This window comes from Periophthalmus magnuspinnatus, chromosome 5 (genome assembly GCF_009829125.3).
Source record: "Periophthalmus magnuspinnatus isolate fPerMag1 chromosome 5, fPerMag1.2.pri, whole genome shotgun sequence".
Lineage (NCBI taxonomy): Eukaryota > Metazoa > Chordata > Actinopteri > Gobiiformes > Gobiidae > Periophthalmus > Periophthalmus magnuspinnatus.
In genome coordinates this window covers 2,405,569-2,433,074 of record NC_047130.1, presented here as the reverse complement: position 1 = coordinate 2,433,074, position 27,506 = coordinate 2,405,569, and the positions used below count along the sequence as shown (strand labels likewise).

General features: G+C 38.2%; 5 protein-coding genes across 6 annotated transcripts; 1 reads left to right on the top strand and 4 right to left on the bottom strand.

Moving 5' to 3' along the window:
- Window positions 1–356: 356 nt before the first annotated feature.
- On the top strand, window positions 357–2,364 carry ghrh (growth hormone releasing hormone). Of its 2 annotated transcripts, XM_033967020.2 has the most exons (5): window positions 357–531; window positions 702–789; window positions 1,603–1,701; window positions 1,816–1,920; window positions 2,066–2,364. In XM_033967020.2, the coding sequence occupies exons 2-5, from the start codon at window positions 710–712 to the stop codon at window positions 2,238–2,240; spliced, it is 459 nt and encodes a 152-aa protein (XP_033822911.1). In that variant the 5' UTR covers window positions 357–531; window positions 702–709; the 3' UTR covers window positions 2,241–2,364. The 2 variants fall into 2 exon arrangements, with proteins under 2 accessions (XP_033822911.1, XP_055077666.1); XM_055221691.1 differs by lacking the exon at window positions 357–531 and having other exon boundaries at window positions 627–789; window positions 2,260–2,364.
- rpn2 (ribophorin II) lies at window positions 2,063–8,754 on the bottom strand. Its single transcript, XM_033966312.2, has 17 exons — window positions 8,675–8,754; window positions 8,185–8,375; window positions 8,001–8,096; window positions 7,750–7,925; window positions 7,595–7,670; window positions 7,356–7,490; window positions 7,102–7,278; window positions 6,892–7,010; window positions 6,624–6,729; window positions 6,277–6,368; window positions 6,085–6,199; window positions 5,787–5,981; window positions 5,626–5,712; window positions 5,460–5,555; window positions 4,855–4,930; window positions 4,378–4,507; window positions 2,063–3,121 (listed from the first exon to the last, which is right to left on the bottom strand). The coding sequence occupies exons 1-17, from the start codon at window positions 8,685–8,687 to the stop codon at window positions 3,106–3,108; spliced, it is 1,896 nt and encodes a 631-aa protein (XP_033822203.1). The 5' UTR covers window positions 8,688–8,754; the 3' UTR covers window positions 2,063–3,105.
- A 230-nt stretch (window positions 8,755–8,984) lies between these two features.
- Window positions 8,985–13,884, bottom strand: mybl2b (v-myb avian myeloblastosis viral oncogene homolog-like 2b). The gene is made up of 15 exons (XM_055221721.1): window positions 13,692–13,884; window positions 13,156–13,252; window positions 13,019–13,090; window positions 12,856–12,948; window positions 12,507–12,727; window positions 12,296–12,428; window positions 12,163–12,219; window positions 11,872–12,075; window positions 11,516–11,788; window positions 11,268–11,410; window positions 11,094–11,193; window positions 10,930–11,028; window positions 9,922–10,038; window positions 9,719–9,850; window positions 8,985–9,650 (listed from the first exon to the last, which is right to left on the bottom strand). The coding sequence occupies exons 1-15, from the start codon at window positions 13,709–13,711 to the stop codon at window positions 9,522–9,524; spliced, it is 1,890 nt and encodes a 629-aa protein (XP_055077696.1). The 5' UTR covers window positions 13,712–13,884; the 3' UTR covers window positions 8,985–9,521.
- A 1,266-nt stretch (window positions 13,885–15,150) lies between these two features.
- On the bottom strand, window positions 15,151–18,346 carry ift52 (intraflagellar transport 52 homolog (Chlamydomonas)). The gene is made up of 13 exons (XM_033967201.2): window positions 18,228–18,346; window positions 18,054–18,141; window positions 17,841–17,970; window positions 17,690–17,765; window positions 17,544–17,615; window positions 17,329–17,455; window positions 17,157–17,240; window positions 17,017–17,085; window positions 16,169–16,323; window positions 15,797–15,884; window positions 15,604–15,712; window positions 15,370–15,515; window positions 15,151–15,302 (listed from the first exon to the last, which is right to left on the bottom strand). Exons 1-13 carry the CDS (start codon window positions 18,344–18,346, stop codon window positions 15,261–15,263), a joined length of 1,305 nt encoding a protein of 434 aa, XP_033823092.1. The 3' UTR covers window positions 15,151–15,260.
- On the bottom strand, window positions 18,298–22,716 carry acot8 (acyl-CoA thioesterase 8). Its single transcript, XM_033966345.2, has 7 exons — window positions 22,558–22,716; window positions 21,856–21,992; window positions 21,526–21,751; window positions 21,292–21,449; window positions 21,006–21,197; window positions 20,146–20,260; window positions 18,298–18,381 (listed from the first exon to the last, which is right to left on the bottom strand). The coding sequence occupies exons 1-7, from the start codon at window positions 22,695–22,697 to the stop codon at window positions 18,339–18,341; spliced, it is 1,011 nt and encodes a 336-aa protein (XP_033822236.2). The 5' UTR covers window positions 22,698–22,716; the 3' UTR covers window positions 18,298–18,338.
- Between the last annotated feature and the right edge of the window lie 4,790 nt (window positions 22,717–27,506).

The following is a 27,506-nucleotide window of genomic DNA, read 5'->3' as shown; positions in this document are numbered from 1 at the left end:
AGTAATACACATTTCTCATGAATTCATGATAACCCAACTGTAAAATGCACATTATTAATTGTCCTTCTTGATTTGCTAAATAGCTGTGTGATCTACTAAAATGCCTTGAAAAAGGTGCAGCTCTATCTCACCATTTGAACACATGTTCAAACATCTATCATAAACTTGCACCTTCTATGGTTTCTCTAACTTTAACACTCCTGGATAAAACTACTCAGCTTGAATCATTTGGCCAAATCCCTCACTTGCATTAGACATCAATCATGTTTATCTGAGTTTGACTTACATTATGAATCAAATTTCCATCCTTTGAGTGTCCTTATCTTAATAAAAGCCTTGGTCAAGATCAGGAGAGAGAGAGGGGAGGTCCATGTGATGTGGGAGTGACTGGGATCCGCTATAAACTGTCCATGGATTCACAAGAGGACAGTGGTGAGGACAGGTGATTCTCCCCCGTTTCAACATCTGCATTACAAGATGAAACGCACGGACAGCACTGATTAAGCAGCTTCAACTTTTAACACGACACAGGTAACTTTGCCAACAAAATCCATGTACTATTATGATATTTAAAAGCAATTATGTTTTTTTAGAGCATTTATCCGATTCCACTGACAGGTTGAACAGAAATGTTAGCCTCAGCAATTTTCAAATGCATTTTCAACTCTGGTCATTTTTTCTTGGTTTGCCCACTCCTGCAGTTACTGTGATGATGGAGAAAGCAGTTTTGCTGGTGCTCTTCTGTCTTTTTGTGACTCTATCAGGCTCACCTCTCTATCCATCTATTAGGTAAGTCCTGGCACATGCAAACAGCTAATTTAGAATGTTTTTTTTTTCATATATTCTGTGAGGGCATACATGTGAAAATAAATACATCAAATAACAAATTAAAAAATATCAAATACATCAATTATAATTAAATTGAATATATATATCACATTTAATCCAACCTAATCCGTTCACTTGTTTAAATGCACTTATCTGCCAAACTGTCATTCATTTGTATAGGACTGCATATGACAATTAAGTACTGCCAGGGCTGAAAGAGGCTGTATTCATGATGTGTAAAAGCTATTATTGGGTTGAGTTGGCATGTCATAACCATGGCCTCTGCTGTTGTTATGTTAATGGGAGGTCAACATATCTGAATTAGTCACACCATGCAACAATCACACTGGACTTTTAAACACAGTCTGTTAAAAGCGTGCAAACTGTACTCTAACAAAATGATAGTAGTATTTCTATTTTTAAATGGCCATTAACATTAATTCGTTTTGTATTTGAAAATTAAAACTGAAATATATTATAGATTAGTGCAAATGAGAATTTTTATGCACTTGTTTGCTCCACAACTATGGGCCTTGAGTGGGTTACCTTGTGGACAGTAAGTTACAGCACATTAACATACACAACCATATGACAACTGTAACTTACATTCCCATTGTATTTGCTCATCTGTGAACAATGAGAGGAACCCACAACAAAGTGCTGAGGATAACAGACTCAATACTTTATTCTTGTCTAGGCTCACACAATGTATTTTCTGATTTTGATGTACTCATTTTGGATTGTGCACACTGAAACATGTTTATCCATGTTAAGGTTTGGGCAAAGAGATACATCAATTCTTATGACATCATCTCTGGAAAGCCCAGCACAGCTAAAAGAAGACAGCACTCAGACGGAGCGAGCTGAAATACGGTCAGTCACTATAATACAAGCCGATCACAAATAAATAAATGGCATGTACCTCATTGCGCATGATATTAGTATATATACTTTTACATTGATTTTTCACTGCTTTATGTTGTGTAGATTAGGACGCCACGCAGACGCCATATTCACAAACGGTTACAGGAAAGTACTTGGTCAAATCTCTGCCAGAAAATTCCTCCAAACAATAATGGGCAAACGACTTGGGTAATATTTTTGCATTAATTGTAGTTCATGTATTACAGCCTACCCTTTACTGTGAAATTAATGCCAAGTTAAAAACAGTTACATTCAGTAAATTCAACAAATTCAACTCCAATTCAGTTTTTTGTCTGTGTAAAACTGAAAACAGGGAGGAAGTGGAGGGCTACATGAAGCGTCAGTCTAACATCTACAAAGGAACATACAAAGAGGATCTCACCTCCATTCAGAGCAACCACAGATTCACAGGGCTCCACGATGATGACCTATTGAAACCTAGGTTAGCTTCTGCTTTAGTTATTTCTGCGATATTTAACATGAAGTAAATATTTCCTCTTTTCACAGACTGCGGAGTTGAGAATGACAAGATCTGCAAATACATAATCAAATCCCATTGTCAATTTATCATGAATTATTTTCTGTTCTATTGCTAATAAAAGGTATAAATATCAGCATTTCTTTGATCTGTGAAAGCTTGTTTTGGAATAAATGATAAGCAGTAAAATGTTCAACGAGCGTAGTTTAATATAGTAAGTTTAAGTTTTTTAAGTACCTAACAAATATAAGAAATACTGCTCCTTTGAATGAGACTAACTGGTTAAAATGGTTCAAATATTCCACCAATTACCGGTATGTTTCATTGTCACAACCCCAATATGAATGAACGACTGCAATGATAGAAATTCATCTCAGTTTTCTTTATTTCCTCTGTAATTACAAAAAACGGTTGCCCGATTCAATTTTATTTTTCAAAACGTGGTAAAACTGTACAGTAGAATGATGTGTGGTGCGTGCTAATGGCGGCCGGTATTTGAACAGAGGAAACAGGCACTGAGCGTCGGCAAAGAGGAATGTACAAAACACACAAACTTCCCAAATTCCACAATAAAAAATTCACTTACGAAATGCAGCTTTGATGGACATTAACAACTCAAATCTCACATGAAGTGCATTGATCAGTAGCTTTAGAGCTTTCAGTAAAACAATCTGTCACTGTATTTCTGATGGTCTGTGCTCCATTCAAACAAATATTCGTCTTTGACATTTGGCAACACAGACAAACATTTTCAAATGATAAATGGGCTTAGAAACTGCTGCACCATTGATTCAAGTCTGGCTGATGTGATCTAGGATGAATTTTTACAAACCAAAAAACAAGCTTGGCCAGTATCTTCTTCACATTTGTACCTCTCAGTTTTTCTCGATTCTGTAAAAGATAAAACATGTAAGTGTTAGACAGAAAGGATAATGACTTTTTGGACACTGTAGGGAACACCCGTGCACATGAAAAAACATTTTACATGACATCTGTGAAAGCTACAGTCAGGTCAAACACATGCATGTACCCTACAATGATATCAATGTGGTAATGAGACAGCATTTTGGTTATGGTTAATCACTTTCTGCTCTTAAGAGAATTCATATGAAAAGGAATTGTTACTTAATTTGTTATGCACTCAATAATAACAAATGTGCCCTTTTTTGTCTAAAAATTTGAACAATGCTAGTAAGAAGTCATGTTTGAAGTAGGACTGCAACATTTAATCAGAATACTTGTGACTTTTTATTAACTATTAAAATAACCGTAAAGCTATTTATGATAATCATATTTGTTAACTGGAGTATACAGACCCTAAAGCACATGCCACAAAACTATTTTATAACAAAGATAGAATAATGTACAATAGGGAAATACAACTGGTGAAATATTTAACAACACTACAAGACGTGTACATTGGTCCTTGCTAGCGAATCATTCAGTCAATACAATGCGTTGTTATGGTACAACCAAAAACACAATGAGAAGGGTGCATTGAGGCTGGGCGGCTGAGGAGGATGAGTGATGGCAAACCAGAATACAGGCAGCACATGTCTAAACAGTGTCAGTTATGAGCCATGCACGCTATCAGCTGACATGACATCGCACTCAAGATATAGTCTTTGAGAAAGCCCTTACTTTGGCCAGGAAGCACGACCAACTCAACTCTTACAAAAGGGCTTTATCGCAGGCTCCTATATTTTGCCAACCTACTACTTTGCTCAGCAGCAATCCTGAAAGAGGAAGAAAGAGACAGCCAAGTGGAGATGGAGGGGTTAGCCAGAGGAAGGAGGCAGCAGGAAGAAGAAAAACAAAGTCCTCAAGAGAGAGTCGCCTAATAGTTGATAATAACTGCAAGATGTCTTAAAATGTAAAACTTTTTTGTAGAGTGACCAATTATGGTGCAATGTACTCAGTGCCTGCCACAGATTACGAGTGGTTCAGTATCGCCCAGAGAGCTGTCGATGCCATGCAGACATCTACCTGTCAGAGCCACTTCAGGCACTCTGATCTGATCTGAAGAGGCTAGGGACTGACCCAATTCTCTAAACACCCAATATGACGTTTTGGAAAACTCTCAAATGCAGAGAGGCATACAAGCGTCAGGGTCCTCATCATTTAGATCCAGTCATCAGATCACGTACCTCTTGACTGCTTTCTGGGCCAGCATGCGGTTTCCGGCAAGGAAAGTGACCCCACCGATTATGGCCAAGTACTTGAGGGTCTGGAACATGTTCAGATGAGTCCAGTAGATGTACATGAGGCCCAGCATGGCTAAAGAAATGTTATCAAATTAGGAATTACAATATCATTATAAAATGCAGCAACTACAAAACATAATGTGAATTAACTGGCAACATTTCTCAAATGTATTATACAATATATACAATTTATACTAAAATGATTCTAATAATGGACTTGTAGTAAGTCTCACAAACAGCCAGTGTAATATCCATTTGGGAATTTCATGAATATTGCATACATAGATAGTAATTATCTTTCACACAATGTCCCAAGTCTTTTTAGGTCATTCACTTCTTTGAACAAAAGCAGATGAATAAACCAAAAGGTTGAGAGCATAAATAATGATATGATGTGTACATTATCTGACTGGGACTGACCTGCGTGGCCAGCATGGAACAAAATGGTACTGGGAGAGAAGTTGAAGTTGGAGATGTTGGCTCCAAGCTTAAACCACTACACAGGAGAGGCAGAATAAAAGACTGTTATTTTTATGCACAAGAGCTTTGAACAAAGAGCTGAAACTGTTTACCATCTCGTACACAATGCACCGTTACAATAACTATTACACAGCTCTGCGAATGCGACGAAAACAAAACGCAACACTGCTTTTGTGATTTCATTAAACCAACATAATCATGATTCATGGGGTCCTCATATACAACATAAAGAGGCTTTCTGGGAATAAAGTTCTCTATGAAGCTTGTTTCAGCCTGAACAGTAAAGATTTGTTTTTTTGAGATGAAACATGTGGATTATACATGTTAAAATAAGTACACAATTACTTATCCTAGTTATCATTGAAATCTCTTAAAACAGCTTACGATGTGCGTTAAGATAATGAGTACACTGTGTACTACTCCGTTTGTTTGGCATATATAAAACATTGATTTATACAATGAATACAGTTAGTATAAGGGAATACCCATTAGTAAAAGGGGATTCCTACTGTGATGCTCACAACAAAAAGGAAACACCATCTTACCAGGATGAGAAGTAGCAGGAGTGGAGAAAGGATGAGTGCTGTGAAAGTGTTGGAAACAACTGTGGGAGGCTTTTTCTCTGGTTCCCTAAATAAGTGCTGCAGATATAGAAAATATATTTGTTTTTTTTCCAGCCTTTCGAGATGCACAATGCAATTTAAATATTACCTGAATCTCTGGTTTAGGAACATAGAGTGTCTTGGGTTGGATTGTAGCTGGAGCTTCTTCATCCAAAAATTTCAGTACAACATCAGCCTTAGAAAAAAATCCAAGTCAATACCAACATTTATAGTATCAGAATAAAAGAAATGCAGTTGTCTAATACGGACCACGTTCCATAATATTGGGTTATCCAGGGTTGCATCACCAACAATCAGATAAAGAGTATATGTTCCAGAGATGGAGTCAAACTCAGATTTTCTCTCTGCTGTATCCAGTTCAAATTTGTAAACGTTTTTGTTATCTGGTTCAGCTACAAATACAACTTCTTGGCCAGTTTTCTGGTTGTGCAGACGAACAAAAGTCTGAAAAAAACAAAACAATTTTGGTTTAATAAATGATATGGTTTGATTTTTTACAATATTTGGGGAAAAAATTTTGTAATTAAAGTTACTGGGGTGTACATACCTGGTGAGGGGTGAGCTCCACTCCTGTGTTGGTGTCGACCAGCTGGAAGGACATGGCAAAGTTTTGGTGGCTGTCTGCTGTGAACGGGGTCTTGGCTTTGGATGGATAATCCACTCTACAATGCATCAGAAAAGAAGTAATGTAAATTGGTCAGCAGTATGAGATACACTGAGCAAATGTATCTGATCTTACCTTGTGGTTTTTGTACCAATGCTCTGGTCTTTATCCACGACCGAGAGGTCCATGTTGGTTACGACTACCTCAGTTGACACCTTCACCTTCAGCTTTAAGTTTACAAAAAATATATTTCAACTTCTTGGGCTTTACCATGCTTTTAAGTCATGTTAATTAAGAACAAAAACAGTTTTGATTTAATTAAAAACGTAAGTGCTACAATATACTGCAAATACCAAAGAGCAAATCTAATAATAGTATATCATTAGTATTCAAGTCAAGACCTAGATAAGCCACATATAAACTATGAGGCAATAAAGTATTGTTCCGTGTTTGCTAAAAGGGTCATGAACACAAAGGTTTACCTCAACATGATTAGCCACCAGTCTGCTGTCGCCAGTCACAGCCACAGTGAACTGGTAATATCCACTGGCTGGCTGACTGGACATGAAGTTCAGTTCAAAAACTCCACTGAAAAAAGACAAACCACTTAGTAAAGAAAGGTTTTCTTTTGAGTGGTGACAGGACAAGATGCAAAATCACTACCATAGACTTGCTAATGACTGTGCATACTTAACATAATAAATAATAACAATAATATGTTTCTTTTCACAATGGTCTTATAGCACATACTCATTAAGAGTGAAAGGTGCTTGGTTAAGGATGATGCTCTTAGAGGCCACAGCATACGCAGATTCCACCAGAACTTTTGCCGAGGCCAAAGGCTGGGACATGACATCAGTAATAAGAAGCTGTGAATCACATAAAATTACATGGTAATTACATGGTCACTGTCAGAAAAAGTCCTCTGTACAAGGATTTAATGATCTTTCTCATCTTTACCTGCAGGCTTGGCTGGCTGTGAGACACTGTGGCAGGGCCCTGGGCACTGACAACAACGGGGACATGGAAGCGGTTGTTTGAGAGAGCTGCAGCAGCACTGGCCACACTAAAGGCTTCAGATAGGGAGTCCCAGGATTTTTTACTGAATATTGAATTAACCAACTGGATAACCTGATCCTGAAGAGGGTAAATGACTTCAGAATTATTCATGCGCAGATAACCAAAACAATACAGAGATTAAAGTAATAGATTACTTCTTTAAGAGGTGGCTCCATATCAACATGATCGGACAGAGAGTAAGCAGCAGAGACAAACAAGGCTGTTGCTTCAAGACCCTCCTCGAACTGGAGGTAAAGGCCACCGAGATCATCCAAACGAGCTGTCAGATCCTGAAATGAAAAATTAACATCACATTACAATGATGTAGTGAGGTTCTGTGAGGGGAAAAAAAGCAGTCTGAAGTCTCTTGCTCCCCCTTGTGGATATTTATTACCTCGATTTCCTCCAGAATTGCTCCTAGTTCTGCCTGCTGGGAGAGACGGGCTGCTGTGGCCAAAGCCAATGTGATGCTGTAAATTGATGACATATGACCCTTTTAAATTCTCTTTTATGTAAAAGTTGCTGACTGTCAATACAAAAACTACTTACGCCATTACATTATCCTCTTTCTTGAGGCGAGCAGTCAATGCACCTACAACTTCTTGTGATGCCAGAGGAAGGCCCAAAGAGCTGAGTGCACTCACTGCCCGATGAATTTGAGTCATTGTTGAATCTTCGCTCACAGCTGCCAGAAGGATGTCCCGAGTTTCATTTGAGACAGGGATCTAAACAATAAGTCAATTAAAGATTGCGTTCAACTGCATTTCTTTTTCTAAACAAAGTGATTGGAGGCACATTACCTCACATCCTGAAATAGCATTACTTGCTTCAGCCGCAAAAAAGAGGGAGTCAATGCTCATAGGGTCCAGCTGAGACTTAAGGAACTGGCAAACCTCCTATAAACATAAGATGAGCTTACATTATGGCAAAAATACCATCACTAAAAGCCATGTTAATGTGCTGATGGTATTTTTTAATAATTACATTTTGATCAGGCACAACAAGTCCGAGCTTGGTCAGACCCACTACAGAGTAGTAAGAAGACTCGAGATCAGTGAAGGGCTGTCCCAAAACAGACTGCAGCCGGGCCACGTCGGATAAGGACAGGTAATGTGTCGGTGTGAGCGCTGGAGCACCAGCCAGTGCAAGACTGAAGACCAACCACCCGAGCAGCCCTAAGGAATCAGATTTAAAACAAGTTAAAACACACATAACATCGCGATGTTGGGTTAGGAGAATGTACATTAAGCTCCGTTTTGGTTTTGCATCTCATTCGGTATTCATTCATTGACAGCACTTCCTTTAGCGGGGAGCCATGCTAACGGCAGAACTAAATCACATGAATGCAGACGGACTACAAAAACTGCTACCTTCTCCGCCATGCAATTCAAAGTACAATGTCTGACTCAGCTATGTTAATGCCAAAATATCGCCAAACGTCAATTGAACACCTAATACTGACTAAAATACTTACAAGACCGGTCCATGTCTGGAGATCTAATGCAGCGTCACCAAAACCAACGTCTGTTTCCGGTGTCTTTAACTTCCGCTTCGAACCGTTTTCCTGAATTTCACAATAAAAGCACAAACATGTGGAATGAGGTATAAGGATATATACATATACATTTTTTTTTTTTTTTTTTTTTACTAAACCATACAAAAATTATCATTCCTTATACCTATATAATTAATGCTATTTATAAGTTAGCAATGTAGTAATTTCTTATATCTAAATTTAACCTACAAAAGTGGTATTTTTATTTAAGACACGTGAGACAAACATACATATCTTGCATTTTATTGCATTCTATGAAAATTGTGACAAAAATAGTTATTTACATAGTGCCAATAAAACATAATACCCCAGTATATGTATTTTATCTTCCATCTACCCCTTCCTGATGCTAACAATATAATTTCTGTTTACTGATTGATCATTACATTGAAAACAGCAATGTTTTAATAACATTTTACAGCCAATCTTTTGCACACATTATCAATCACCTTTGAAATATCTACTTCCAAAATTTGAAATCTGATCATGAGGTACAACCTGGATCATCCCCATTTAAAACAGTTAAGTTACAGAAACATCATACAACCAATGGCGGTACTTTCCTTTTCCATTTTTTAAGAGCAAGAACATAATGCATGTACATTTTAAACTGGGCATTTGTGACTTGCTTTTGGGTTACTTTCTAAGGAACCCACCTGCAATTGGTTTTGAAAATTACTAATACAGAACAGTCTAGCCTCACATCACAAAATTGATGTGGTTTCTTCTCAAGAGTGTACAGTAAAAAAATAAATATAAAGTAGTTTCAAGACAAAATGAGTGCTCTGTTATGACCATGTGACTTCAGTGAACGAAGAAAGCGCCTTGCCTTCTCATTCATAATCAGTTGGTCTTTCGTTTGTCCACATACCACGGTTTCCCACTCTTTTGTCATCTGAAAAAGAAAGACACAATTATACATAACACTTAAGAATACATTTTAGGGCACACAAGTATACTTACTCTAGGCATGTGTAGAGCACTAGGAAAAAAAGCATTGTCACTTGGTCCCAAAAGGAAACCCTGATCCAAGATATTGTCATGGCTTCTATTACAAAATGATGTTGAGTTTAAAGAAATTAACATGGGTTCTTCCTGTGAAATAAAGACAAAAATAATAATTACATAAAATCAAACTAGATTAATAGCCACAAACTAAAGCTCACCTTAATGTAACGTCTAGCCTCAGTTTTCATAGATTTACGCTTAGATGATGGTGTCATGTGACAATCCATAGCATCTAAAGCTAATGACTTGCGCACCTTCTTCATTGGTGGGCGGTGCTTGAAAAGGAAATGAAAATGTTACAAAAATGTAGAGAAAAAAAACGTAATTTTTGCGATGTATAAATAGAACAATTAAACAAAGCTAAGTACTTATGGTAATATATATATATTTTTTCTATTTTCATAAACACTGGGACATTAAAGATTGTTTTATTATAATGATATACACTCTAAAGCAGCTCAAGTAGTTGTTAAGTGACATCTGGGTGGGGGAAGAGATTGAATAAGGGTCCTCACACCTTATACATTACAAGTACCGAGTGCCTTTCAAATGGTTATAACTCTTAGGTGACTTAGCTGGCCCTGGGACCTTTTTGTTAACACCCTGGTTTTATGCTGCATGCCACTCAATAGACTTTAAAGCAGCTCTTGTGTACAAGTCTCTCCATGACCTAGCACCAACGTGCATCTCCGACATGTTAGTGCCATATGAACAATCTCACACTTTGAGGACTTCAGGGACCGGCCTCCTGCTGGTGCCCAGAGTCAGGACTAAACATGGGGAATTAGCTTTTCAGTTTTATGCAGCTAAAACCTAGGACAATCTTCCTGAAGATGTGAGACAGGCTTCTACTTTGACAATGTTTAAATCCAGGCACAAAACAGTTCTGTTTAGCTGTACATATGACTAAAACAGAAGATTGCAGAATAAAAATCTTTCAATGTTAATTTTATGATTATTAATGTTTTGATTTGTGTGATTTTAATGTCTTTCTTATTCTGTAAAGCACTTTGAATTACTTTGTGTACCGACTGTGCTGTACAAATCAACATGCCTTGCCTAGTGTTTTTCCAAAAAATACCTAAACATGATACAAAATGATTATTTGGCTTAATATTGCTTATCTAATATGATAAATGTGAAAGAGTACAACAAAGTATATTTACTGTAGTTTTGCGAGGCGTTGAACAAGCAACAGATAAATCAATCCCAGCATCTCTGAGGATCACTTCATTTATATCATCTTCAAGATTTGGGGTCTGAGGCTATAGTAGAAATAAAAAGTTAGCCACTCTGCACTGCAAGACAGTCAACCACATGAAACACTCACCAGTGGCTGCAATGGGCCATATTTTTCCATAGCATTTTTAAAAGGAGTAGGAGTACGTGGGGTTGTACAGAGCTCGGATTTGTAATTTGGTGTGACAAACCTGGACATGGGGATGCAGATATGTAAAAACGAGATCAACCTGCAAAATTTTTTTGCAAGCCAGGAAATACATACACAGAGTTTTCCTTCTGAATTAAAGGCGTCTTGTCACGCTGCAGTGGTGTCATCACAGAGGCTTTCTGGCTGCATACAGGTGTTGATGTGAGAGACGGATTCTCCAAGTCATGGGTATCTTGCTTGGTCCACATGTTAAGGAACTGAAATGGCAAATACAGTTAAATGCTATAAACATACAATTACGTAACCCCTTAAAAACAGTGATATGTAATTAAATCATGCGCTACTTAATGATAAAGACTTACCTGTGATGGGGAAAAGGGTAGGATTTTGACAGGTGTGCTTTTTGGAGTCCTGGAGTTGTTGGTATCAGGAGACAAAGCGATGCGTCTATGACTTTTACGGTTAAGTATAGCAGGAGGTGTGACACCACCAGGAGAGATTGGGATGAGCTCTCCCTTGCTGCTTTTGCTCAGCTCCTGTAAAGCACTGCCTTCAAGACGAAACTGGTGACGTTCAGGGCTGGGGTTTTCTTCTGGCAGATCAAAGGCAGCAAAGTTACACCATCCATCTAGGTCCTAAAGCAAAATAAGAAAAATACAGAACATGTAATATATTTACATGTATAATATTTTTTTTTTGTCCACCAATTGTTACATACCCCATCTACCATATCAAGCATTTCCTTCAGGGCTGGGCCAGTAGGAGACAGAAAGCCTGAACTGTCCACCACCCAACTGGTGCTAATCATGTCTGCAGTGTCTGAATCTACTTTCGGTGCCAGGTTGACCTTTGTTGATGTGTCAGCCTTTGTGGTGGCATCATTACTTGGTCCAGCTCGAGTAGGGACTGAGATCGGAAGTTCCTTGGGGGGAAAAGGAGGCAAAAAAGGAGTTTTTGATCAGTAAATAAAAAGTCACATTCTACATTATAAAAGGAACAAGTTACTTACAACTTGATGCACACCATGTTTTTGGTCTTGTTCAAAATCTATTGAGCAATTGGAAACCTGTAATCAGAAACACTTTGTGAAGATTGATTTTTATACATGTTTCATTAATCTAAAAGTGTACATAAAACCTTACTTGTACATTTTTATCAACTTTGGCCAACAGTTCATCAAGTTCTTCTGAGGTAATTACCTCCCCCGTATAAAACCCCAACTCAATCTTGCGTCTGATGGTTGAATTCCAATGATTCTTCACTGCATTGTCAGTCCTAAATAGGGAAAAGACTGGTTTATCAGGGGGGTTTATACAATTAAAACACATTGAGTTAAGCCATGACTGTAGTTACCGTCCAGGCAGTAATTTTGCAATCTCAGCCCAACGGTTTCCCAGCAGACAGTGAGCTTTGTATATGATGAGATCTTCCTCTGCTGTCCAGGATGACTTCTTCACATTCGGATTGAGGTGGTTATGCCAGCGCTCCCTGCACTGCTTTCCTAGTCTCCCCTTGAGATGCTTGGCTACAACTGCCCACTGTTTATTTCCATAACGGTTTACAAGCTCAATAACCTAAAAAACAAAACAAAAAAAAACAACAATTCAACACAACATACACAATGGTTACATGTATATTTTTGTCTTTAAATTTTACTTGCTCATAAAGGTGAGACAATCAGACACACATTTCCACTACACACCTTTTCATCCTCCTCCTTGGTCCATGGACCCTTAACCAATTCTGGATCCAAGACTTTAAACCAACGATGCTGACACTGATGTTCACTGTGGGCCTACAAAAACACAGTGTTTCGTACAGCACTCGTGCACAATCAAATGCTGAAAAATGCAATAAAAACTCACTGGAATGAAACTGGCAATACGTTTCCAGTCAGTATTTCCCAGTTGATGAACCAAGGCTTTCAGTGCGTCATCCTAAGAAGAAAAAAGGTCATTTGTTGCAGTTCCTCAGACTGGAGTCCACTGAAGTTTCCACTCACCTCCTCTTGTGTCCATTTCACCTTCACTTTCCCACCATCCCTCTGGTCTGCTACATCGGAGTCCGTGTCTTGGTGCACGGTCTCTTCTGCATCCTCACTGTAGATAAACAATGTAGTGTTGAAAGCACTGCAAACTATGAGGCGACTCGAGACAAGAACACTGTAGGTTGTAGATTGTCCCGCCCAGATGCAACATCGCGGTCCTACTTTGGGCGTAGTAAAAATAACCATAAAGCACGCGGTGTGATTACAAGTAAAATGGATTTAGTAAATATACATGACATGATAAAATAAATCAAAACCCCATTCTAGGAGGGGTTAAAGGGTGTCCGGAGATATAATGTACCTTCGCGATACTGTCCCGGAAAAACGCGGCACACTGGGAAAATGTGGGACGAAATGACCAACTTTGACGGTATTAAACAAATCAGACTGCCACTGATTACATACATTGTTAGTCTGATATTTAATTAAAATTTACGCCATAAAATGAGGACAGTTAATGCGTCACCGAAAATAATGATCTAGAAGCCTACCTGCGAGGCCACCAGGACATTTCCCTTGATTTCTCTCGTTACGAAGAAGCACCGATTTGTCCCGTTGAGGGTGCAGAATATTAGCGTGCCAGTTTAGTATTTTACAGTTTATGTTTTCATGTATAAAACAATCTCAAACTCGATCCGTAGCGCAGATAGTTGCAGCCAGCTGGAGCTTAGTAGTCCGCGCTCTGGTTTCTATCTCGCGCCCACTGACTAGCGAGTGACGTCAGTGCGCACTGCGTCTGCGCGTAAAACAAGATTACGTTCCTGCAGTCCTCCTTCATATTAATAGTATTTTATCATTTATAATACAGTGTTTAATATAATAATAAAATAATAATAATAATAATAATAACAATAATAATAATAATAATAATAATAATAATAATAATAATAATAATATTTGTAATACATTAATTTTCATTTAATTTAATTATGGTATTGAAAAATCGTAACATTATCCAGGCCTTGTGAATCATTTTGTTCAATTTAAATTATACTTGTTATTGCTTTGTGTTTAATGGAAATGATAAAATATTGAATGCTAGATAAAATACCCTGTGTACACCCTGTGCCTTGAAAGTATAACAGTAAAGGCAGGAAAACCATGGCTTTTTATAACCATAAATAACTATTGTTAAAAGTTACTATAATCAGATGTTCTTATCTGTAGAAGTGAATGTGCTTTACATTGAAAAGCAGCCCGCCTTCTTCAGATTGATGAGACCTCCAGCTGGGCCAATTAAGTAGCCTTATCTAGTTCACCTGTCTTCCACAAGCCCAAAGACACCATGGATAAAGCGTTTGTTTACAAAGGTAAGTCAACAAACTGGTCAAAATTCACTGTGACATGACTGAATTGCTTCATTTTAGCTGTGTGTTACTTTTTGTAGATCTGAAAAGTTTTGAGTGTTCATCCCCATCTGAGCTTGACAGAAAGTTTTTTGAGGAACAGAGTTTGCTGTCTGCTTTGTCGCTGGATCAGCTATCAACATCCAGAGTCTCCAATGAATATGTGGCCAACAGTGGGTCTAATACGAGGCTTTCCATACTTGCCTCCCTCTCCACCTCCTTAGAACCCATCTCTCCATCTCCAGTTTTATCTGTGTCCAGCATAAATGAGCCAGACACAGATGTTTGCTACCTAAACGTGCCTCTGCAGGGAAAGTCTTCGACACCACAGTTGTTCCTTACAAAACAAGAGAAGACTACCAGCTGTGACCGGTCATACAGTGACCTGGTCGGTTCACAGATCTCCTGGGATGTTTCCATTATTAAATCCGAGAGCCCAAAAGTCACCATGGAGCTGAGTGCTTCTGAGTCAGCTTGGAGTCCCAAACAACCACCTTCTCAACAGCCTGATCCTAGACTTTCTCCTTGATTGTTTTCATTTTATACATTTAAATGTTTGAAATTATTTTAACCATTAAATAAAATGTTGAATTGGTAAAATGTCTTATCAATGTAGAAAGGTTTTATTAAGGAATGCAGAGCTGAATTTACACGATTTACAAAAAACAGAAAAGTAGTGCATGGTATATGAATGGCCTTAGCCGAATACATTGCTCATAATGGATTGAAAGGCACCTCTGTGTCAATATCTTGCTCCTGTAAGAGTGACAATAATTATAACATGCAGTTGTGGTAGTAATTTAAAGCATATAATTCATGTTACCTGATTGAGTTTCTTGAATTCAACAACTTGGAAAAAGACATGTTCCAAAATGTGCTTGGCGTCTCTCTTTTCTTTATCCAACTTTGCCGTTACCCCCAAAATCTCTCCACATTTTCGCACATAAAACTCAAGATCATCCTCTGTGCCTGGAAAAATAAGCATTTGAGGGTTGAAATACTCACTAATCTTTAGAGAATTCAGTTAAAGGGAAAAAACACTTAAAGGTGAACATACACTTGTTGGTGAGTTGTGCAAGGCGTACTTTCTCAGATGAGAATGACTCATCCAGATCAAACAGATCAAGCATTGGTGGAGGTAAATCGCTTGTAGAAGGAGGAAATACCTAAACAGTAATACAATTTGGAATTGGACAGAAGCTAGAGAACTGGAACAATTACTATTCACTATAAGATGTATGATGACTTACAGCAGGCTGTAGCGGAGGAAGTGGAGTTTCAAACTGTGGGGTGATCAACTGAAGTGGCTCAGATTTAACATTAAGTTGCTTGTAGGCACTGTAGAGAAACAGGTTCACCTTTAAAAAATGTACTATGTAGCTTTTTTGGTGCCACCTGCTTTTCTACATGGTGTTTTTATAGATTTTTTTTCTTTGCTTAGAATGTTCCACAGTATGAAACATTCATTTCATCTACCGGTATATTACATTTATTTAATCACAGATGTTTTTCACTGCCACCAGCCTGTCTTCATGGAGATAGACTATGTAACTTGTCTCCTGGAATGTTTCACAGTATAGTATTAACCATCTTTTAAAAAATCTCAAACATAATCATCTTACCTAATAACTTGGGGCAACGTATCGGTGGACATGTTAAACAGTGACATAACAAAGAGTTGTGTGAAGTCCCTGGGGTTTTCATCACCTTCTTGTAAACAAACTCGCCGTTGCTCAGACAAGCTTCCAGTGTCTGGCAACATGGTGTAATCTGTGATCTGAGGGTTGAAAGTGAGTGAATGATTGTAAGCAATAATGTACACTGATCACTGTTTTATAGACTTAAATAACGACATTTTAAATAAAAGCTATTCATTGACTATTTTACCTATGTACATGTTTAAGCTCAAATAAATTAATTTCCATATATATATATATATATATATATATATATATATATATATATATATATATATATATATATATATATATATATTTGTTCACAAATAGATTGTGTAAGGATAAATAACTGTCCTTTGCTATTTTCTATAACCACTGCTATAGTACATTATTGTACTGAGGTGATGCGAAGATAAGGACTGTGATCACAGCTGTGAGACTCATAGATATATGTCAAGACAATTCCAATGCAAACTACATAATAGGCCAAGAATTACTGATGGGGATGATGTCATGTTATCCAGACAACACCCTGGAAGGATGCTCGATTCTGATTGGTCGGTGCAACATGCCAAGAGGTTTGCACCAACGGACAGTCGCCAAGTCTAAACTATGGTAGCCTCCCACTATAGCTTACATATAAAATTGATTGTATAAGTGTGAACATTCAGTCTCTGCATGGGAATGTCAATGCAGACTCCTACTCCAACTATTGCTTAGGTGTATTCTTTATCTAAGCAGAAACTAACAAACACAAGAGGAAAAGGCTGTTTTCCTCGACAGTTTCATACCTCTGGATCTTCTGCATCAATCTGATTGAGTTGAACTGTATCAGTCATAAACCACTGCAGCAGAACATCCTGAAAATAAACCAGATTTTAGATATTGTTTAAATACTTCTAACTGATGCACAAGTAGTACACTGACTCACCAAGATTTTACCATTCTCCTCTTTGTCTATGTACTGGTCACTAAACATGTGACAGGAACCCAGTACAGCTAATTTGCCAGCCTCCTTAAAGAAACAGAGAAAAAGTATTCATATATTAATCTAGAGGAACAAATGCAATAGGTGTTTTTTTTTGTTTTTTTAATTAACTTACCTTTCCTTGGTAAAAGGCTAAAACAGGTCTGTTAAGGGGGAAACAGACTGAGCCACTTGAAAGAACAGCTACAGCAGGTTTCATTACACTCAGTGTAGCACCATAGGGATAGACAAATGTTAAAGCTCTGTGAAATCCCAATTAATATGAGGTTAAATTTGCTTATGTTTAATTCAGTTACAAAAATCAAGTTCTGAAAATAGCAGATACATTACTGCGCATTATTCCCCACATTTTCATCTTCTGTAATTCCAGTCATAACTTTTCCAGCAGCTCGGCTGATTTCCCTGCAACAAAAATTGAAAGAATGTCTTGACAGTAATTTGAGATCAAATTAAAAAGACAAAAAATAATAACAAACCTATTCAAGACACCATTGGATACAAGTGCCTCTTTTGGGTGGAAGTTTTTATAGTATACATTCCTCACAACTGCATCTACATGACATTGAGGATGAAAGTATTAAAAAACAATGAATCTAGAGAAATCCAGCGAACATTTTACAGACATACCATTATTGACCATTATACCCAGGTCCTCCAGAAGAAAGTTAATATTGGTGTCAAATTTAGATTCTCCTCCTTCACCCAGCATTACAAGTACATTTCCCCCTTCATCAAGGTAATGCTTAAGTACCTCCATCTGTAAAAGTGGACAGACTGTCAAAGTATTTACATGAAATGTGATTAAGATGTGCTTGTGTTTTTCACCTAATAATTATTAACCTCTGATGCTGTGAACTTTTCCCTTGGACCAGCAGTGATCCACAATCTACCCCCTTTCATCTTCTCCAGTGTCAATTCCTCCTTCATACTATAGGTGACAATGAAGGTATGTTGAAAGTATTATTAAATCACTTTTATTACAATGGTTACTTGGCCCTGAAAAAGAACACTCACCTTTGAACCCTCCATTGAGCCCGAAGTCTCTTCTGCAGTAACTTGTATCCGTTGTTTATGGTAAACAGTTCCCTCTTCGAAGCATTAAAGATCACAGTGTTATGCTGATCTTTATCCATTATTTGTGTTCTCTTGTAGCTGTAAAGCCATAAACCTAAAGTTGAAAAAAGACTGTTAATTTATTTGGGATGATGTCAAAATGTGAACAAAAGCAAAGTGCAAACCAGGAAAAGCAATAACGCGCAGTGTTTTTGCTCTGGTTAAACGCACACATGTACACTAGGGTCCACTAAAGCTAAACACTGTTACGTTATTGTTACCTAATCACATAACTCATGCTTATAAAGGCTGTTAGCAATCGAATGTGCTATGATGCTATGATGCTACTTAAGCTGTAAAGCAGCAAGCAGCAACTGTAAACCACAGATTTAGAGCTTTCTGTAGCTCTGTAGCTAGCCGGGCTAACCTTACATTTGCTAACATTTCGCATTTGTTTGTTTTCACGGATAATTGAGCCTACCTTAAACGATGGTAAAACGGTATCATCCGGTCATTCGTCGACATACATGGCAAAAAAGGGGAATATTATAGACAGTATTAGAAGCGCAGGGTTTATGGATGTAGCTTTTTCTGTTGCAAGATGGGAGATAGCGGTAACTAGGGGCGCTAACCCTTAGCAACCGACAAACAGGAACATGTGAGTGTGTCCAGCCTACTTTAAAGGTTTAAAATGAGGATTTTAATATTTTATGTCAGATTTTAAATTCAATTAGCTAATTACCATTTTGTGCTAATCTAATATGTTAAGTTTTCTCTGTGTCCTACATAAATCAAAATTTTAAAGTGTACATGAATTACACTGAGTAAAGCATGATCCATCCATGAATCTAACGATTTGCACTTCCCAACACACGTGTTGAGGAAAGATCATGCTTCCAAGTCATCTAAGTAAAATAAGTGTAAAGCATAAATGACTGGGTCAAATCATTAAACTCTTGCTTAATTAGGTGCATCTGGTTCATTTTATTTTATTTAACCTTTATTTAACCTTTATTTAACCAGGAAGGTCGCACTGAGATTAAAAACCTCTTTTTCAAGGGAGTCCTGGCCAAGTGGCAGCAGCAAATAGAAAATGCAGTTACATAATTTAAAAGACAAGATAAGAGAAAAAGACAAACAGATTATGAAAAACAAGTGCATGTTGTGACTGTCTCCTTCAGGAGCAAATTCTGTTCAACCTTAAGGTTAAAGAAATAAAACCTGCACTAGACCATGTTAGGTTCACAGTGAGTTACCATGGTTAACCCTCTCTGTGAAACAGAAAACTCTAAATTGACCTCTTTTCAGGATCAACAAAGTCTAAGTTTGGCCTAAACCTGTTTCTTGGAACAGGCCCAGTATGTGCATGGTTGTATATTGCTGGGTTTCAGATGACATCACAACATTCTAAAGGCCAATAGTATTCAATACAAATGGGGAGCATCAACATTGTTAAAATTTTGATTTTTGTTGTAATATGGCAGGTTTTAGGGTCGAGTCACTAAAAGAATTGATCGGGTTCAATATTAGTGAATTTTAAAAAGTACTATGTAATCAATCGGGAAATCTGGCTCATGGCTCCCATCTGTGAGTATGATATGCTCATATTCTAAAATATGAAAACCACAAATAATCATGAACACAATAAATTGTATGTTTCAGTATTGTAGTAGTAGCCTAACCATAGACTGTATAATAAGTCTATGAGCCTAACATAGCAAAATTTAGCAAAGAACACAGGTGGACAATTTTGAAAGAGACTAGCTAATAATTTATTTGAGAAAAGAATAGTATAAATTGTGTTAAGCGTATAAATAAATATGTTTTTAAATTACATCACAATCAATGGAATTATTAAAAGTAGCATTTACACATTTACAGTTTGTTGCTCAGTTTTGCTGGTTTCACTCTGAGAACACCTTCTTGTGAGCATGAGGCTGCCAGAACCCCATCTTTCCTCCACATTCTGCCTTGGACCAGCCCACGACTGCCTCCTACAGGACAAAATAAGAATTTGACAAGTAATACAGGTTATGTTAAAGTTGCAGCAGATTTTTACTTAAGATTACTTACATTATGGCATTATTTTCAAATGTCATACAAACAAACCAAAATGAACAATTAATCGTTAACCAAATCAATAGTTTTTAAAGTAATTTGTTCTTTTGATTGACCTGCCCTTTATAAAGTAGTCTGAGATCTATATTTAGCAATGTGCTTTACTATTGATCTTGTATCTCAATGTACTAATGCTACTGTTAATGACTTGTGAACAGCAGTAAAATGCACATGCATAGAACAGAATGTTTCTCTGAGTCAAGGACAGGACAGCGACTTCCAGGTGGCCCTGCCATTGCACGGGAGCTCACAAAAACATCCAGAAGACAGACAAACTCACACTCTCAATCACACAAAATTGTAAACACACACTACTCAGGACTTTCTTTCGATCCTTTCTGTAGTGCTCATTATTCACTTTGCCTGTGCGATACTCATTAAACCCTTTTGACTTGTTTCAGACTCATGGTCCTCTTTGAGTTTACAACAGAAACAAACATCCTTACACCTTCAATAAATGTGGGGCAATCTGACACAAAGCAATAATAGAAGCTCAAAAATTCAAGGCTGTCAATCTGAAGTTAAGTTTCAATGCCACTAAGGAAAAAATTATAAGGGCAAAATATAACCACATGAATATAGAGCTGAAAAAGTACATGTGAATAAAAAACAAAAACAAACCTGCCCATGGGCTTTCACACTCATAGAGCATCCACTCATCACTGCGGAAAATGTTGTGAAACCACATGGCATGGTCCAGGGAGGCAGAGAATATGGCCCTGTGGTTAGGATATGGCAGGAGGGCAGTGCTCAGAAAAGCGTAGTCTGATACATATGCAGCGACACAGCAATGCAGTTTCATGTTTCCTTCCCCTAGAAAGTCAAGAAAAATTACTCAAAAATAGTGTAATATGCTAGTTGGAGGATGGTCTACCTAAAAGAGTTGATTATTTAACATGAGATTTACCTATAAATCCCCGAGCTCTCACCCAAAATATCATCTTTGGCTCGGTTACAAAAGCTCTGTTAAATGTTGGTGGACTGACAGGTTTTATTTCAATGGGAACCTCACTCGCTAGCAGTTTGTTAAGACCCCGTTTAAGGTTTTCTGTAAGATCTGGCTTGCTGTAATCACAATAAAAATGTATTACTTAAAATATCACGTTTGAGAGAACAGAGTATGGCTGGTGAGCATCATTACTTCAAATAATGTTGGATTAGCTCCTCTATAGTTGGGAGGTCTTCTGGTGGAGGCACTATAGGCATGGTGAACTGATGCTCAACAGGACTGGGCTGCAGAAGGTGGAAAGAGGCCTGGCAGATGAAGATGGGCTGTCCATGTTGAATTGCTTTGACAGAGCGGACAGAAAAACTGCGACCATCTCTTGTGCGGTCCACTTTGTACAGCACCGGCACCTTGGGGTCACCTAGACAACATAAAAAAGTTGTCATACAATATATGTATTTTAAAAACACACACATGTGCCTTGCACTTATAAAGTCATAAGTTGCAGATGTATTTCTACCATACCTGCTCGTACAAAGTAGCAATGGAGAGAATGGGCATAGAGACTGTCATTGACTGATTTTGCTGCTGCCACAAGAGCCTGGCCAATTATTTGACCTCCAAACAAGCGCTGGGTTTTGGGAACCCAAAGATGCGTTCCCCTTTAAAAAAATAAAAATAAAGGCCTATTGTACATATACAGTATTAACACTGGACATATCATCAGGCATACATCCAATTATCGAGAGAGTTCTGCCCGTCTCTACCCACAGGTACCTGCCCACCCACTCATCCTTCTTTATGCTGTGAGTAACTGACATGTGAATGTAACCAATTACTGTGAGGTATAAACTCTCAGAAGCTGCAGACATCTTTAGTCACCTGCTCTACATAAACCCGGACAGGCATGTGCCACCTACTCTTTACCAGACAACACTTTAACACTCCAGAACACATGGACAAACTGCATCTCATGCTACAGCTAAGAACATTTTTACAGCTAAGCAGAGTTAACAGATTTTATGTCAGATATTCAGACTGATCAAATCAAAAGTGTAATGTCCTCTTCTCTCTTCTTGATGTTGTTTAACCGGTTGGTTCCGGTTTAATGACGTGAATTATCGCCCTGATAATGTACTCTGCACCCAAACAAATGTTTCATTCATCATCATGACGCACACTTTTCTAAGCATCCTTTTCAAAAGTTATCCACAATTCAAGGCCTACCTGTAAAAGTCTACATCCAGTGTCTCTATGTTTAGGACAGTCGTGATTAGAGCCCCTCTGAGGTCCTGGGAGAACTGAGACTCGACTGATTTTAAGTTTTCTTGATTTTCTGCAGAATTCGCTGCACCTTCCTCCTCCATGATTCTTGGTCACTTCTTCGCGTCAGTAAAGAACAAATCAGACATCAAGCGTTTTACTCATTACGCCCCCTGCAGGATTAAAGCAGAATTACATACAGTGAGAGGAACTTTACAAACTGACCTGTCCAGCTGACGAGAAATTCAAAAGGTTACCATTAAAGTACAAAAGATAATAATATTGTCAAACCAATGGTCGAATTTACACAATTTTAGTCAGGTAGTAGTCGCTGATCAGCTTCGTTTGCATTTCTTCCTTTTGGTGCATATTGGCGAAACGCCTTGTTTAGACGCAGATGTCAACTGCGTCATGTTTTACTCCACTAACGCGGTTAGGCCTATATCATCTTCGCAATATTCTTCTGAGTACAATAACAGCTTAGCAACAAGCAGAGGAGACCGGGGCATGTCACAATGGGTAAGTTGCCACTCCACATTTGTTTTGTTTTTTTCAAAAACAATAAGATTGACCTCATAAGTACGGCGCTCTCCAGGTGACGTATTGAGAATTAAAAAATATATTTCCAAGAGAACTCACTACTTTTGCAGGGAACACAATATTTTTGCCAGGGAACGCAAAACATTTTCAAGGGATTGCAATACTTCATAATTTTGCGAGGGAAAGCAAATCCAAATGCAGTGCATCCTAATGTCCACACCTTCCCCTTCCTAGGGCACTAGCCTATTTATCTATTTTACAAGATAATATAGCTTTATCAGTCAGGTAGTTTGCTGCATAAACACATGTCATCTGAGTGTTGATACAGTAACCAGCCACATATCCTCTGTTTAGAGCTGCTTCTTAGCCTGCACACTCCCATCTCATCAAAATGTCCTGCCACTGATTCCCTCTTGGCTCCCCCCTGTTTCCTAAAAGTGCACGTGCTGTCACCCACATGGAGACATTTGTTCAGACATAGCATCTGTCAGATACACTATGGTCATAATTGCATGGAAAAGTACCTGTAGCTTTGTTGAGATTACAGTGTTTGTTGTTAGTCATTTCCCTTCTCTGTCACTCTGGGGCTGTGTGTGGCGCCATGGCTGCTTTCTCCTCGGCATGCTACGTTCAGGTGTGCTGGGCACATCCTTCCAATGCCCCTGTGCCTTGCCCTCTACAGAACAATTCAAGTTCCAATGGACTCACACTACTTTACTGCACAAGCCCTGTCAGATGTGCTGATGTTATAAGTGCAAAATGGTGAATAAATGCCACTCCAAAACACACAGCGGTTTTACACTTGCCTTGAATAAGGATTGTGGACAAAGATAAAAGTTTGGCAGCTTCTCGTCTCCTGTTGCCATCACCGCTTCAGTTTACCATTTATTCCCAAAGTCTCATGTTTTAATGACATCAATTTCTCATTTTAATGTGAACATATTTCGCTCACAAGTCACTGCAGGTCTCATTGTGCGGAGTGCGGTGCGCACCTAGTCTATCTGTGATTAACCAAAGGTAAATGTACACCTTTATAGTCTCTGGGCTGTTTGGTGAATCGGTGTGCTGCTTACCCAATGGTTGGCGGCACTGATCATAATATGAAGCTGAAAGGGTCATCCATGCGCACATCTGTTTATCCCACGTTGCTGCGTTTGGTACAGTAGGGAGCAGGCTTGTGTGCCTGGATACCCCTGAAAAAGCTGGTAAACCCCGAGTTGCAGTTTATACTAAATGATTCCCTCATGGCTTTTTTTCATCGTGCCACTAAAGAGCACTTTATGGGTTGTTTCATGTTGGAAAATGGATTTACACGCAAGCTCCAAGGAACGCAGAGATTTTGATGATAGCTGCATAAACTACTAGGGAATTATTTCCAAAAGTTTTACGCACAAGGAGGACTGCTCTGGGTGAGTCCATTTGAACTTATTATCGCCGCTTTTTCCTCTCTCTCTCTCTCTCTCTATGTCCGCACACAGAGGAGCAGGTCCGATGTGTCTGTGCACTGGAAATGAAGAAGCGGGCTCTGCTGTACAGAGAGCACCACAGAGATGAGGCCAAGCTTCATCTGAGTTTTTAAACTCTCCAAAAAGAGTCAGTGGTCACTGAGAAACAGTCTGCTAAAGTCTGCAAACTGAGAGTGACATTAAATGCATGATTCAATATGTGCGCGGATGTTTAGCCATCTATCAGCGGCAGTGTGTGGAGTTTACTGCAAGTGTCAATAATGTTTACTTTGAAAACTACAGAGATATCAAAATCCCACATGTTTAGTAACCAGTGAGCTGGTTTGAACTAAGACTGCACCAGAACTGAACAAGAAACCAGGACGAAACAAGAACTAAATAAGAGGACAGACTTTATCAGGACTAAAGCAAGACTAAACCAGGACGCTAACAGCCTTCTATTAGGCTCAGAGTGAGCAGAAAGGAGCAGAAGACCACACAGGACAACCACAGGAAGAAATTGTTTCTGCTTTGAAAAGTTAAATAACTTTCCAATCTTATATTTGAGTGTAAACATAACAAAATATATTATTTTGGCTTTTATTTGGACATTTTCAAATAACTATGTCCCAGATACATAGAAACACCAAATACAAGTCTAACTGAGCAAATACTACAGTATATTTAAGCCTAAAAGATAAAATAAGCAGCTATTTAGGAGCCAAAAAACCCTTAAAAGGTTGTTTTTTACTTTTGCGCACAACATGCATTTATAATTTTTAATCGTGATTAATCGCATGCCTAAATTGCGATTAATCATGATTAAAAATTGTAATCGCTGCCCAGCTCAATTTTTTTAATTCACACTATGTCCCCTGGAGGGCGCCGTATTACGGCATAAGCACATATTATTATTCTGTTCTGATATTTGATCTTTGTCTGCCTGAGAATCAACCAAGCATTTGACATTGTTGGAAGTAAAAAAAACAAAACAAACAAAATATTAATATTTTAAAATAACTTTCAAAGAAATTGAAATAATGTGCATATGTAAATATTTCATAACAAGTATAACATGGGCCTTGGCATTGGTTATGTGCGCCCTCTTGTGGTGACTGGTCAAACTCTTTTGGAGTTATACTGTATTTGACACATGAAGAGCACTTTGTCATATTTATGAAGCCATGACCCACAAATGGCTTTTTGGGCTAAACATATATGATGCCTGTTTTTCAATGTTTTTATGTTTCCTTTTTCATGAATATTTTAAGGGTGTTCTTTGAAAGCCCCACCCAAATGATTGATCACATTTTATGTTATGTTATAATGTTTTTAAATATTTCAGCAGGATTTGAGCGCAGAATTGACATACTGTAAGTTTTATATTGGTCGGTTGGTTGGTTTGCATCCTGAACTGAGGCATCATCACACCAGACTTTTCTTTGGCCTTTTTGGGCACAGTGAAACCCCTGAGTGGCTGTTGCTTTGTCAAAATTATCAGTAGATATCTTCAACCATGAATATATGAATTCTCTTTTCTCTGCATCCACAATATAATGTGTTTCCTTTTTTGTGTGTGTTTTGATGGTGCTCTTGTGGCTGCACTGTGCTGTGGTGAGGCAGGACTTCAAGTGGTGCTCCTGTGTTATTTTTGGCACAAGCAGTGGTTGGTGGCTCTGGAGCAGAGAGGAGAGACAGAGGGGGATCGCATGGAGTCCAAAACCAAGACTGTCTGAAGGATTTGCTTTGTAAGGATTACAGACGTATTATAAAATCTGAATGGATGGAATGGTTGCGTATATGCTATACACACTGGTATGTTAAACTACTTCAGTATCACGTAGAAGTGGTTTTATAAAATACAATTACAGCAAATGACCCACAAACAACAATCAAATAAGTTGTGATTTTAGTTCAAGTTCTGAATAATCAAATTTTTATATTCTCACTTTTCTCTGAGTACCAGCTGGGTGTCCTTGAATTAAATTAAAATAGAATCAGTACAAATAAATTAAATAAATAAGCAACATGTTACAATCCTGTCAGTCGGGGTGGGCCAAGTGATATATTTATTTGATGATGGCAATAACCATCATCAAAAAGCAATCCATCAGAGGGTGCTAAAACATGCCTGAAACGTCTTGGTTGAGTCTGTCACATATAAAGTGAATAGTCTTCAATGGCCTGGACATGGGACAATATTCATGCATGTCTTTGGACAGTGGGCGTACCCAGAGAGGAGGAACTGAGGACGCCATCGATTTAGTCTCTTACTTACTTCATACCATAGACTGTATATATATATAAATGGACATGGCGAAACTGCCACGTTCCAAATAGGAAGTGAACACTGGCACACGTCCGGCTCCATCGACTGTTTACTTTGCATTGAAAAACTGTCACCCGTCTCTCTATAACTGCTGCAGCGAGCCTCGTCATTTTGGTCTTAAAGTGTTCATATTAACCTGCTCTAAATTATCCTTATATTTTTATTTTGCTAGCGTGTCTGTAAATTAAGATATGAACATCAATAACAGACAAATCAGGTGCCTTCTTTCCCCCAGGTTGCTCCCAGGTTTAATTTCCTCTCGTCTTTGTAAGCTGGCTCCTTCCCATGAATCTTCTATTTACCTTTCAGTAAATATTATAGTTTGCCTTGACCTGTCTTATGCATAAATCAGATTATTCCACCATACTGTTCCACCATAGTTTTCATTACATAGGAACAGTTTTTCAGTCAAGCACTTTGTAAGTGCTTTGTGGGAGTCTGACTAAGGCATGCGGTCTAAAACCATGCAACATCCAGTGTCAGCCATTATTGCTCCTCCTTATGCACTTCTGAAAACAGCTTTTGAAAAAAAATATTCTCCAACTCGACTCTTGGCTCTGGATCAAGAGAACATTATTACTCCACTTTATTTATTTATA

Bases quoted from the DNA above. Each gene is read 5' to 3' on its own strand.
- ghrh (XM_033967020.2), top strand. From the start codon at position 710: ATGATGGAGAAAGCAGTTTTGCTGGTGCTCTTCTGTCTTTTTGTGACT. The intron at 1,702-1,815 runs GTCAGTCACTAT...TATGTTGTGTAG, and splicing joins ACGGAGCGAGCTGAAATACG to ATTAGGACGCCACGCAGACG. The intron at 1,921-2,065 runs GTAATATTTTTG...AACTGAAAACAG, and splicing joins ATAATGGGCAAACGACTTGG to GGAGGAAGTGGAGGGCTACA.
- rpn2 (XM_033966312.2), bottom strand. The intron at 7,671-7,749 runs GTAAGTAGTTTT...ATCAATTTACAG, and splicing joins AAAGAGGATAATGTAATGGC to CATCACATTGGCTTTGGCCA. The intron at 6,200-6,276 runs GTAAGATCAGAT...GATGCATTGTAG, and splicing joins ATTGGTACAAAAACCACAAG to AGTGGATTATCCATCCAAAG.
- mybl2b (XM_055221721.1), bottom strand. From the start codon at position 13,711: ATGTCCTGGTGGCCTCGCAG. The intron at 12,076-12,162 runs GTAAGTAACTTG...TTTCCCCCCAAG, and splicing joins AACATGGTGTGCATCAAGTT to GAACTTCCGATCTCAGTCCC. The intron at 10,039-10,929 runs GTAAATATACTT...TTCCTTTTCAAG, and splicing joins CAACGCCTCGCAAAACTACA to CACCGCCCACCAATGAAGAA.
- ift52 (XM_033967201.2), bottom strand. From the start codon at position 18,346: ATGGATAAAGATCAGCATAACACTGTGATCTTTAATGCTTCGAAGAGG. The intron at 16,324-17,016 runs GTATGAAACTGT...TTCAACCCTCAG, and splicing joins TTGATGCAGAAGATCCAGAG to ATCACAGATTACACCATGTT. The intron at 15,303-15,369 runs GTAACATGAATT...TCACTCTTACAG, and splicing joins AATTCAAGAAACTCAATCAG to GAGCAAGATATTGACACAGA.
- acot8 (XM_033966345.2), bottom strand. From the start codon at position 22,697: ATGGAGGAGGAAGGTGCAGCGAATTCTGCAGAAAATCAAGAAAACTTA. The intron at 21,450-21,525 runs GTAATGATGCTC...TTGTGATTACAG, and splicing joins CTAATCCAACATTATTTGAA to CAAGCCAGATCTTACAGAAA. The intron at 21,198-21,291 runs GTAAATCTCATG...TTGACTTTCTAG, and splicing joins GAGAGCTCGGGGATTTATAG to GGGAAGGAAACATGAAACTG.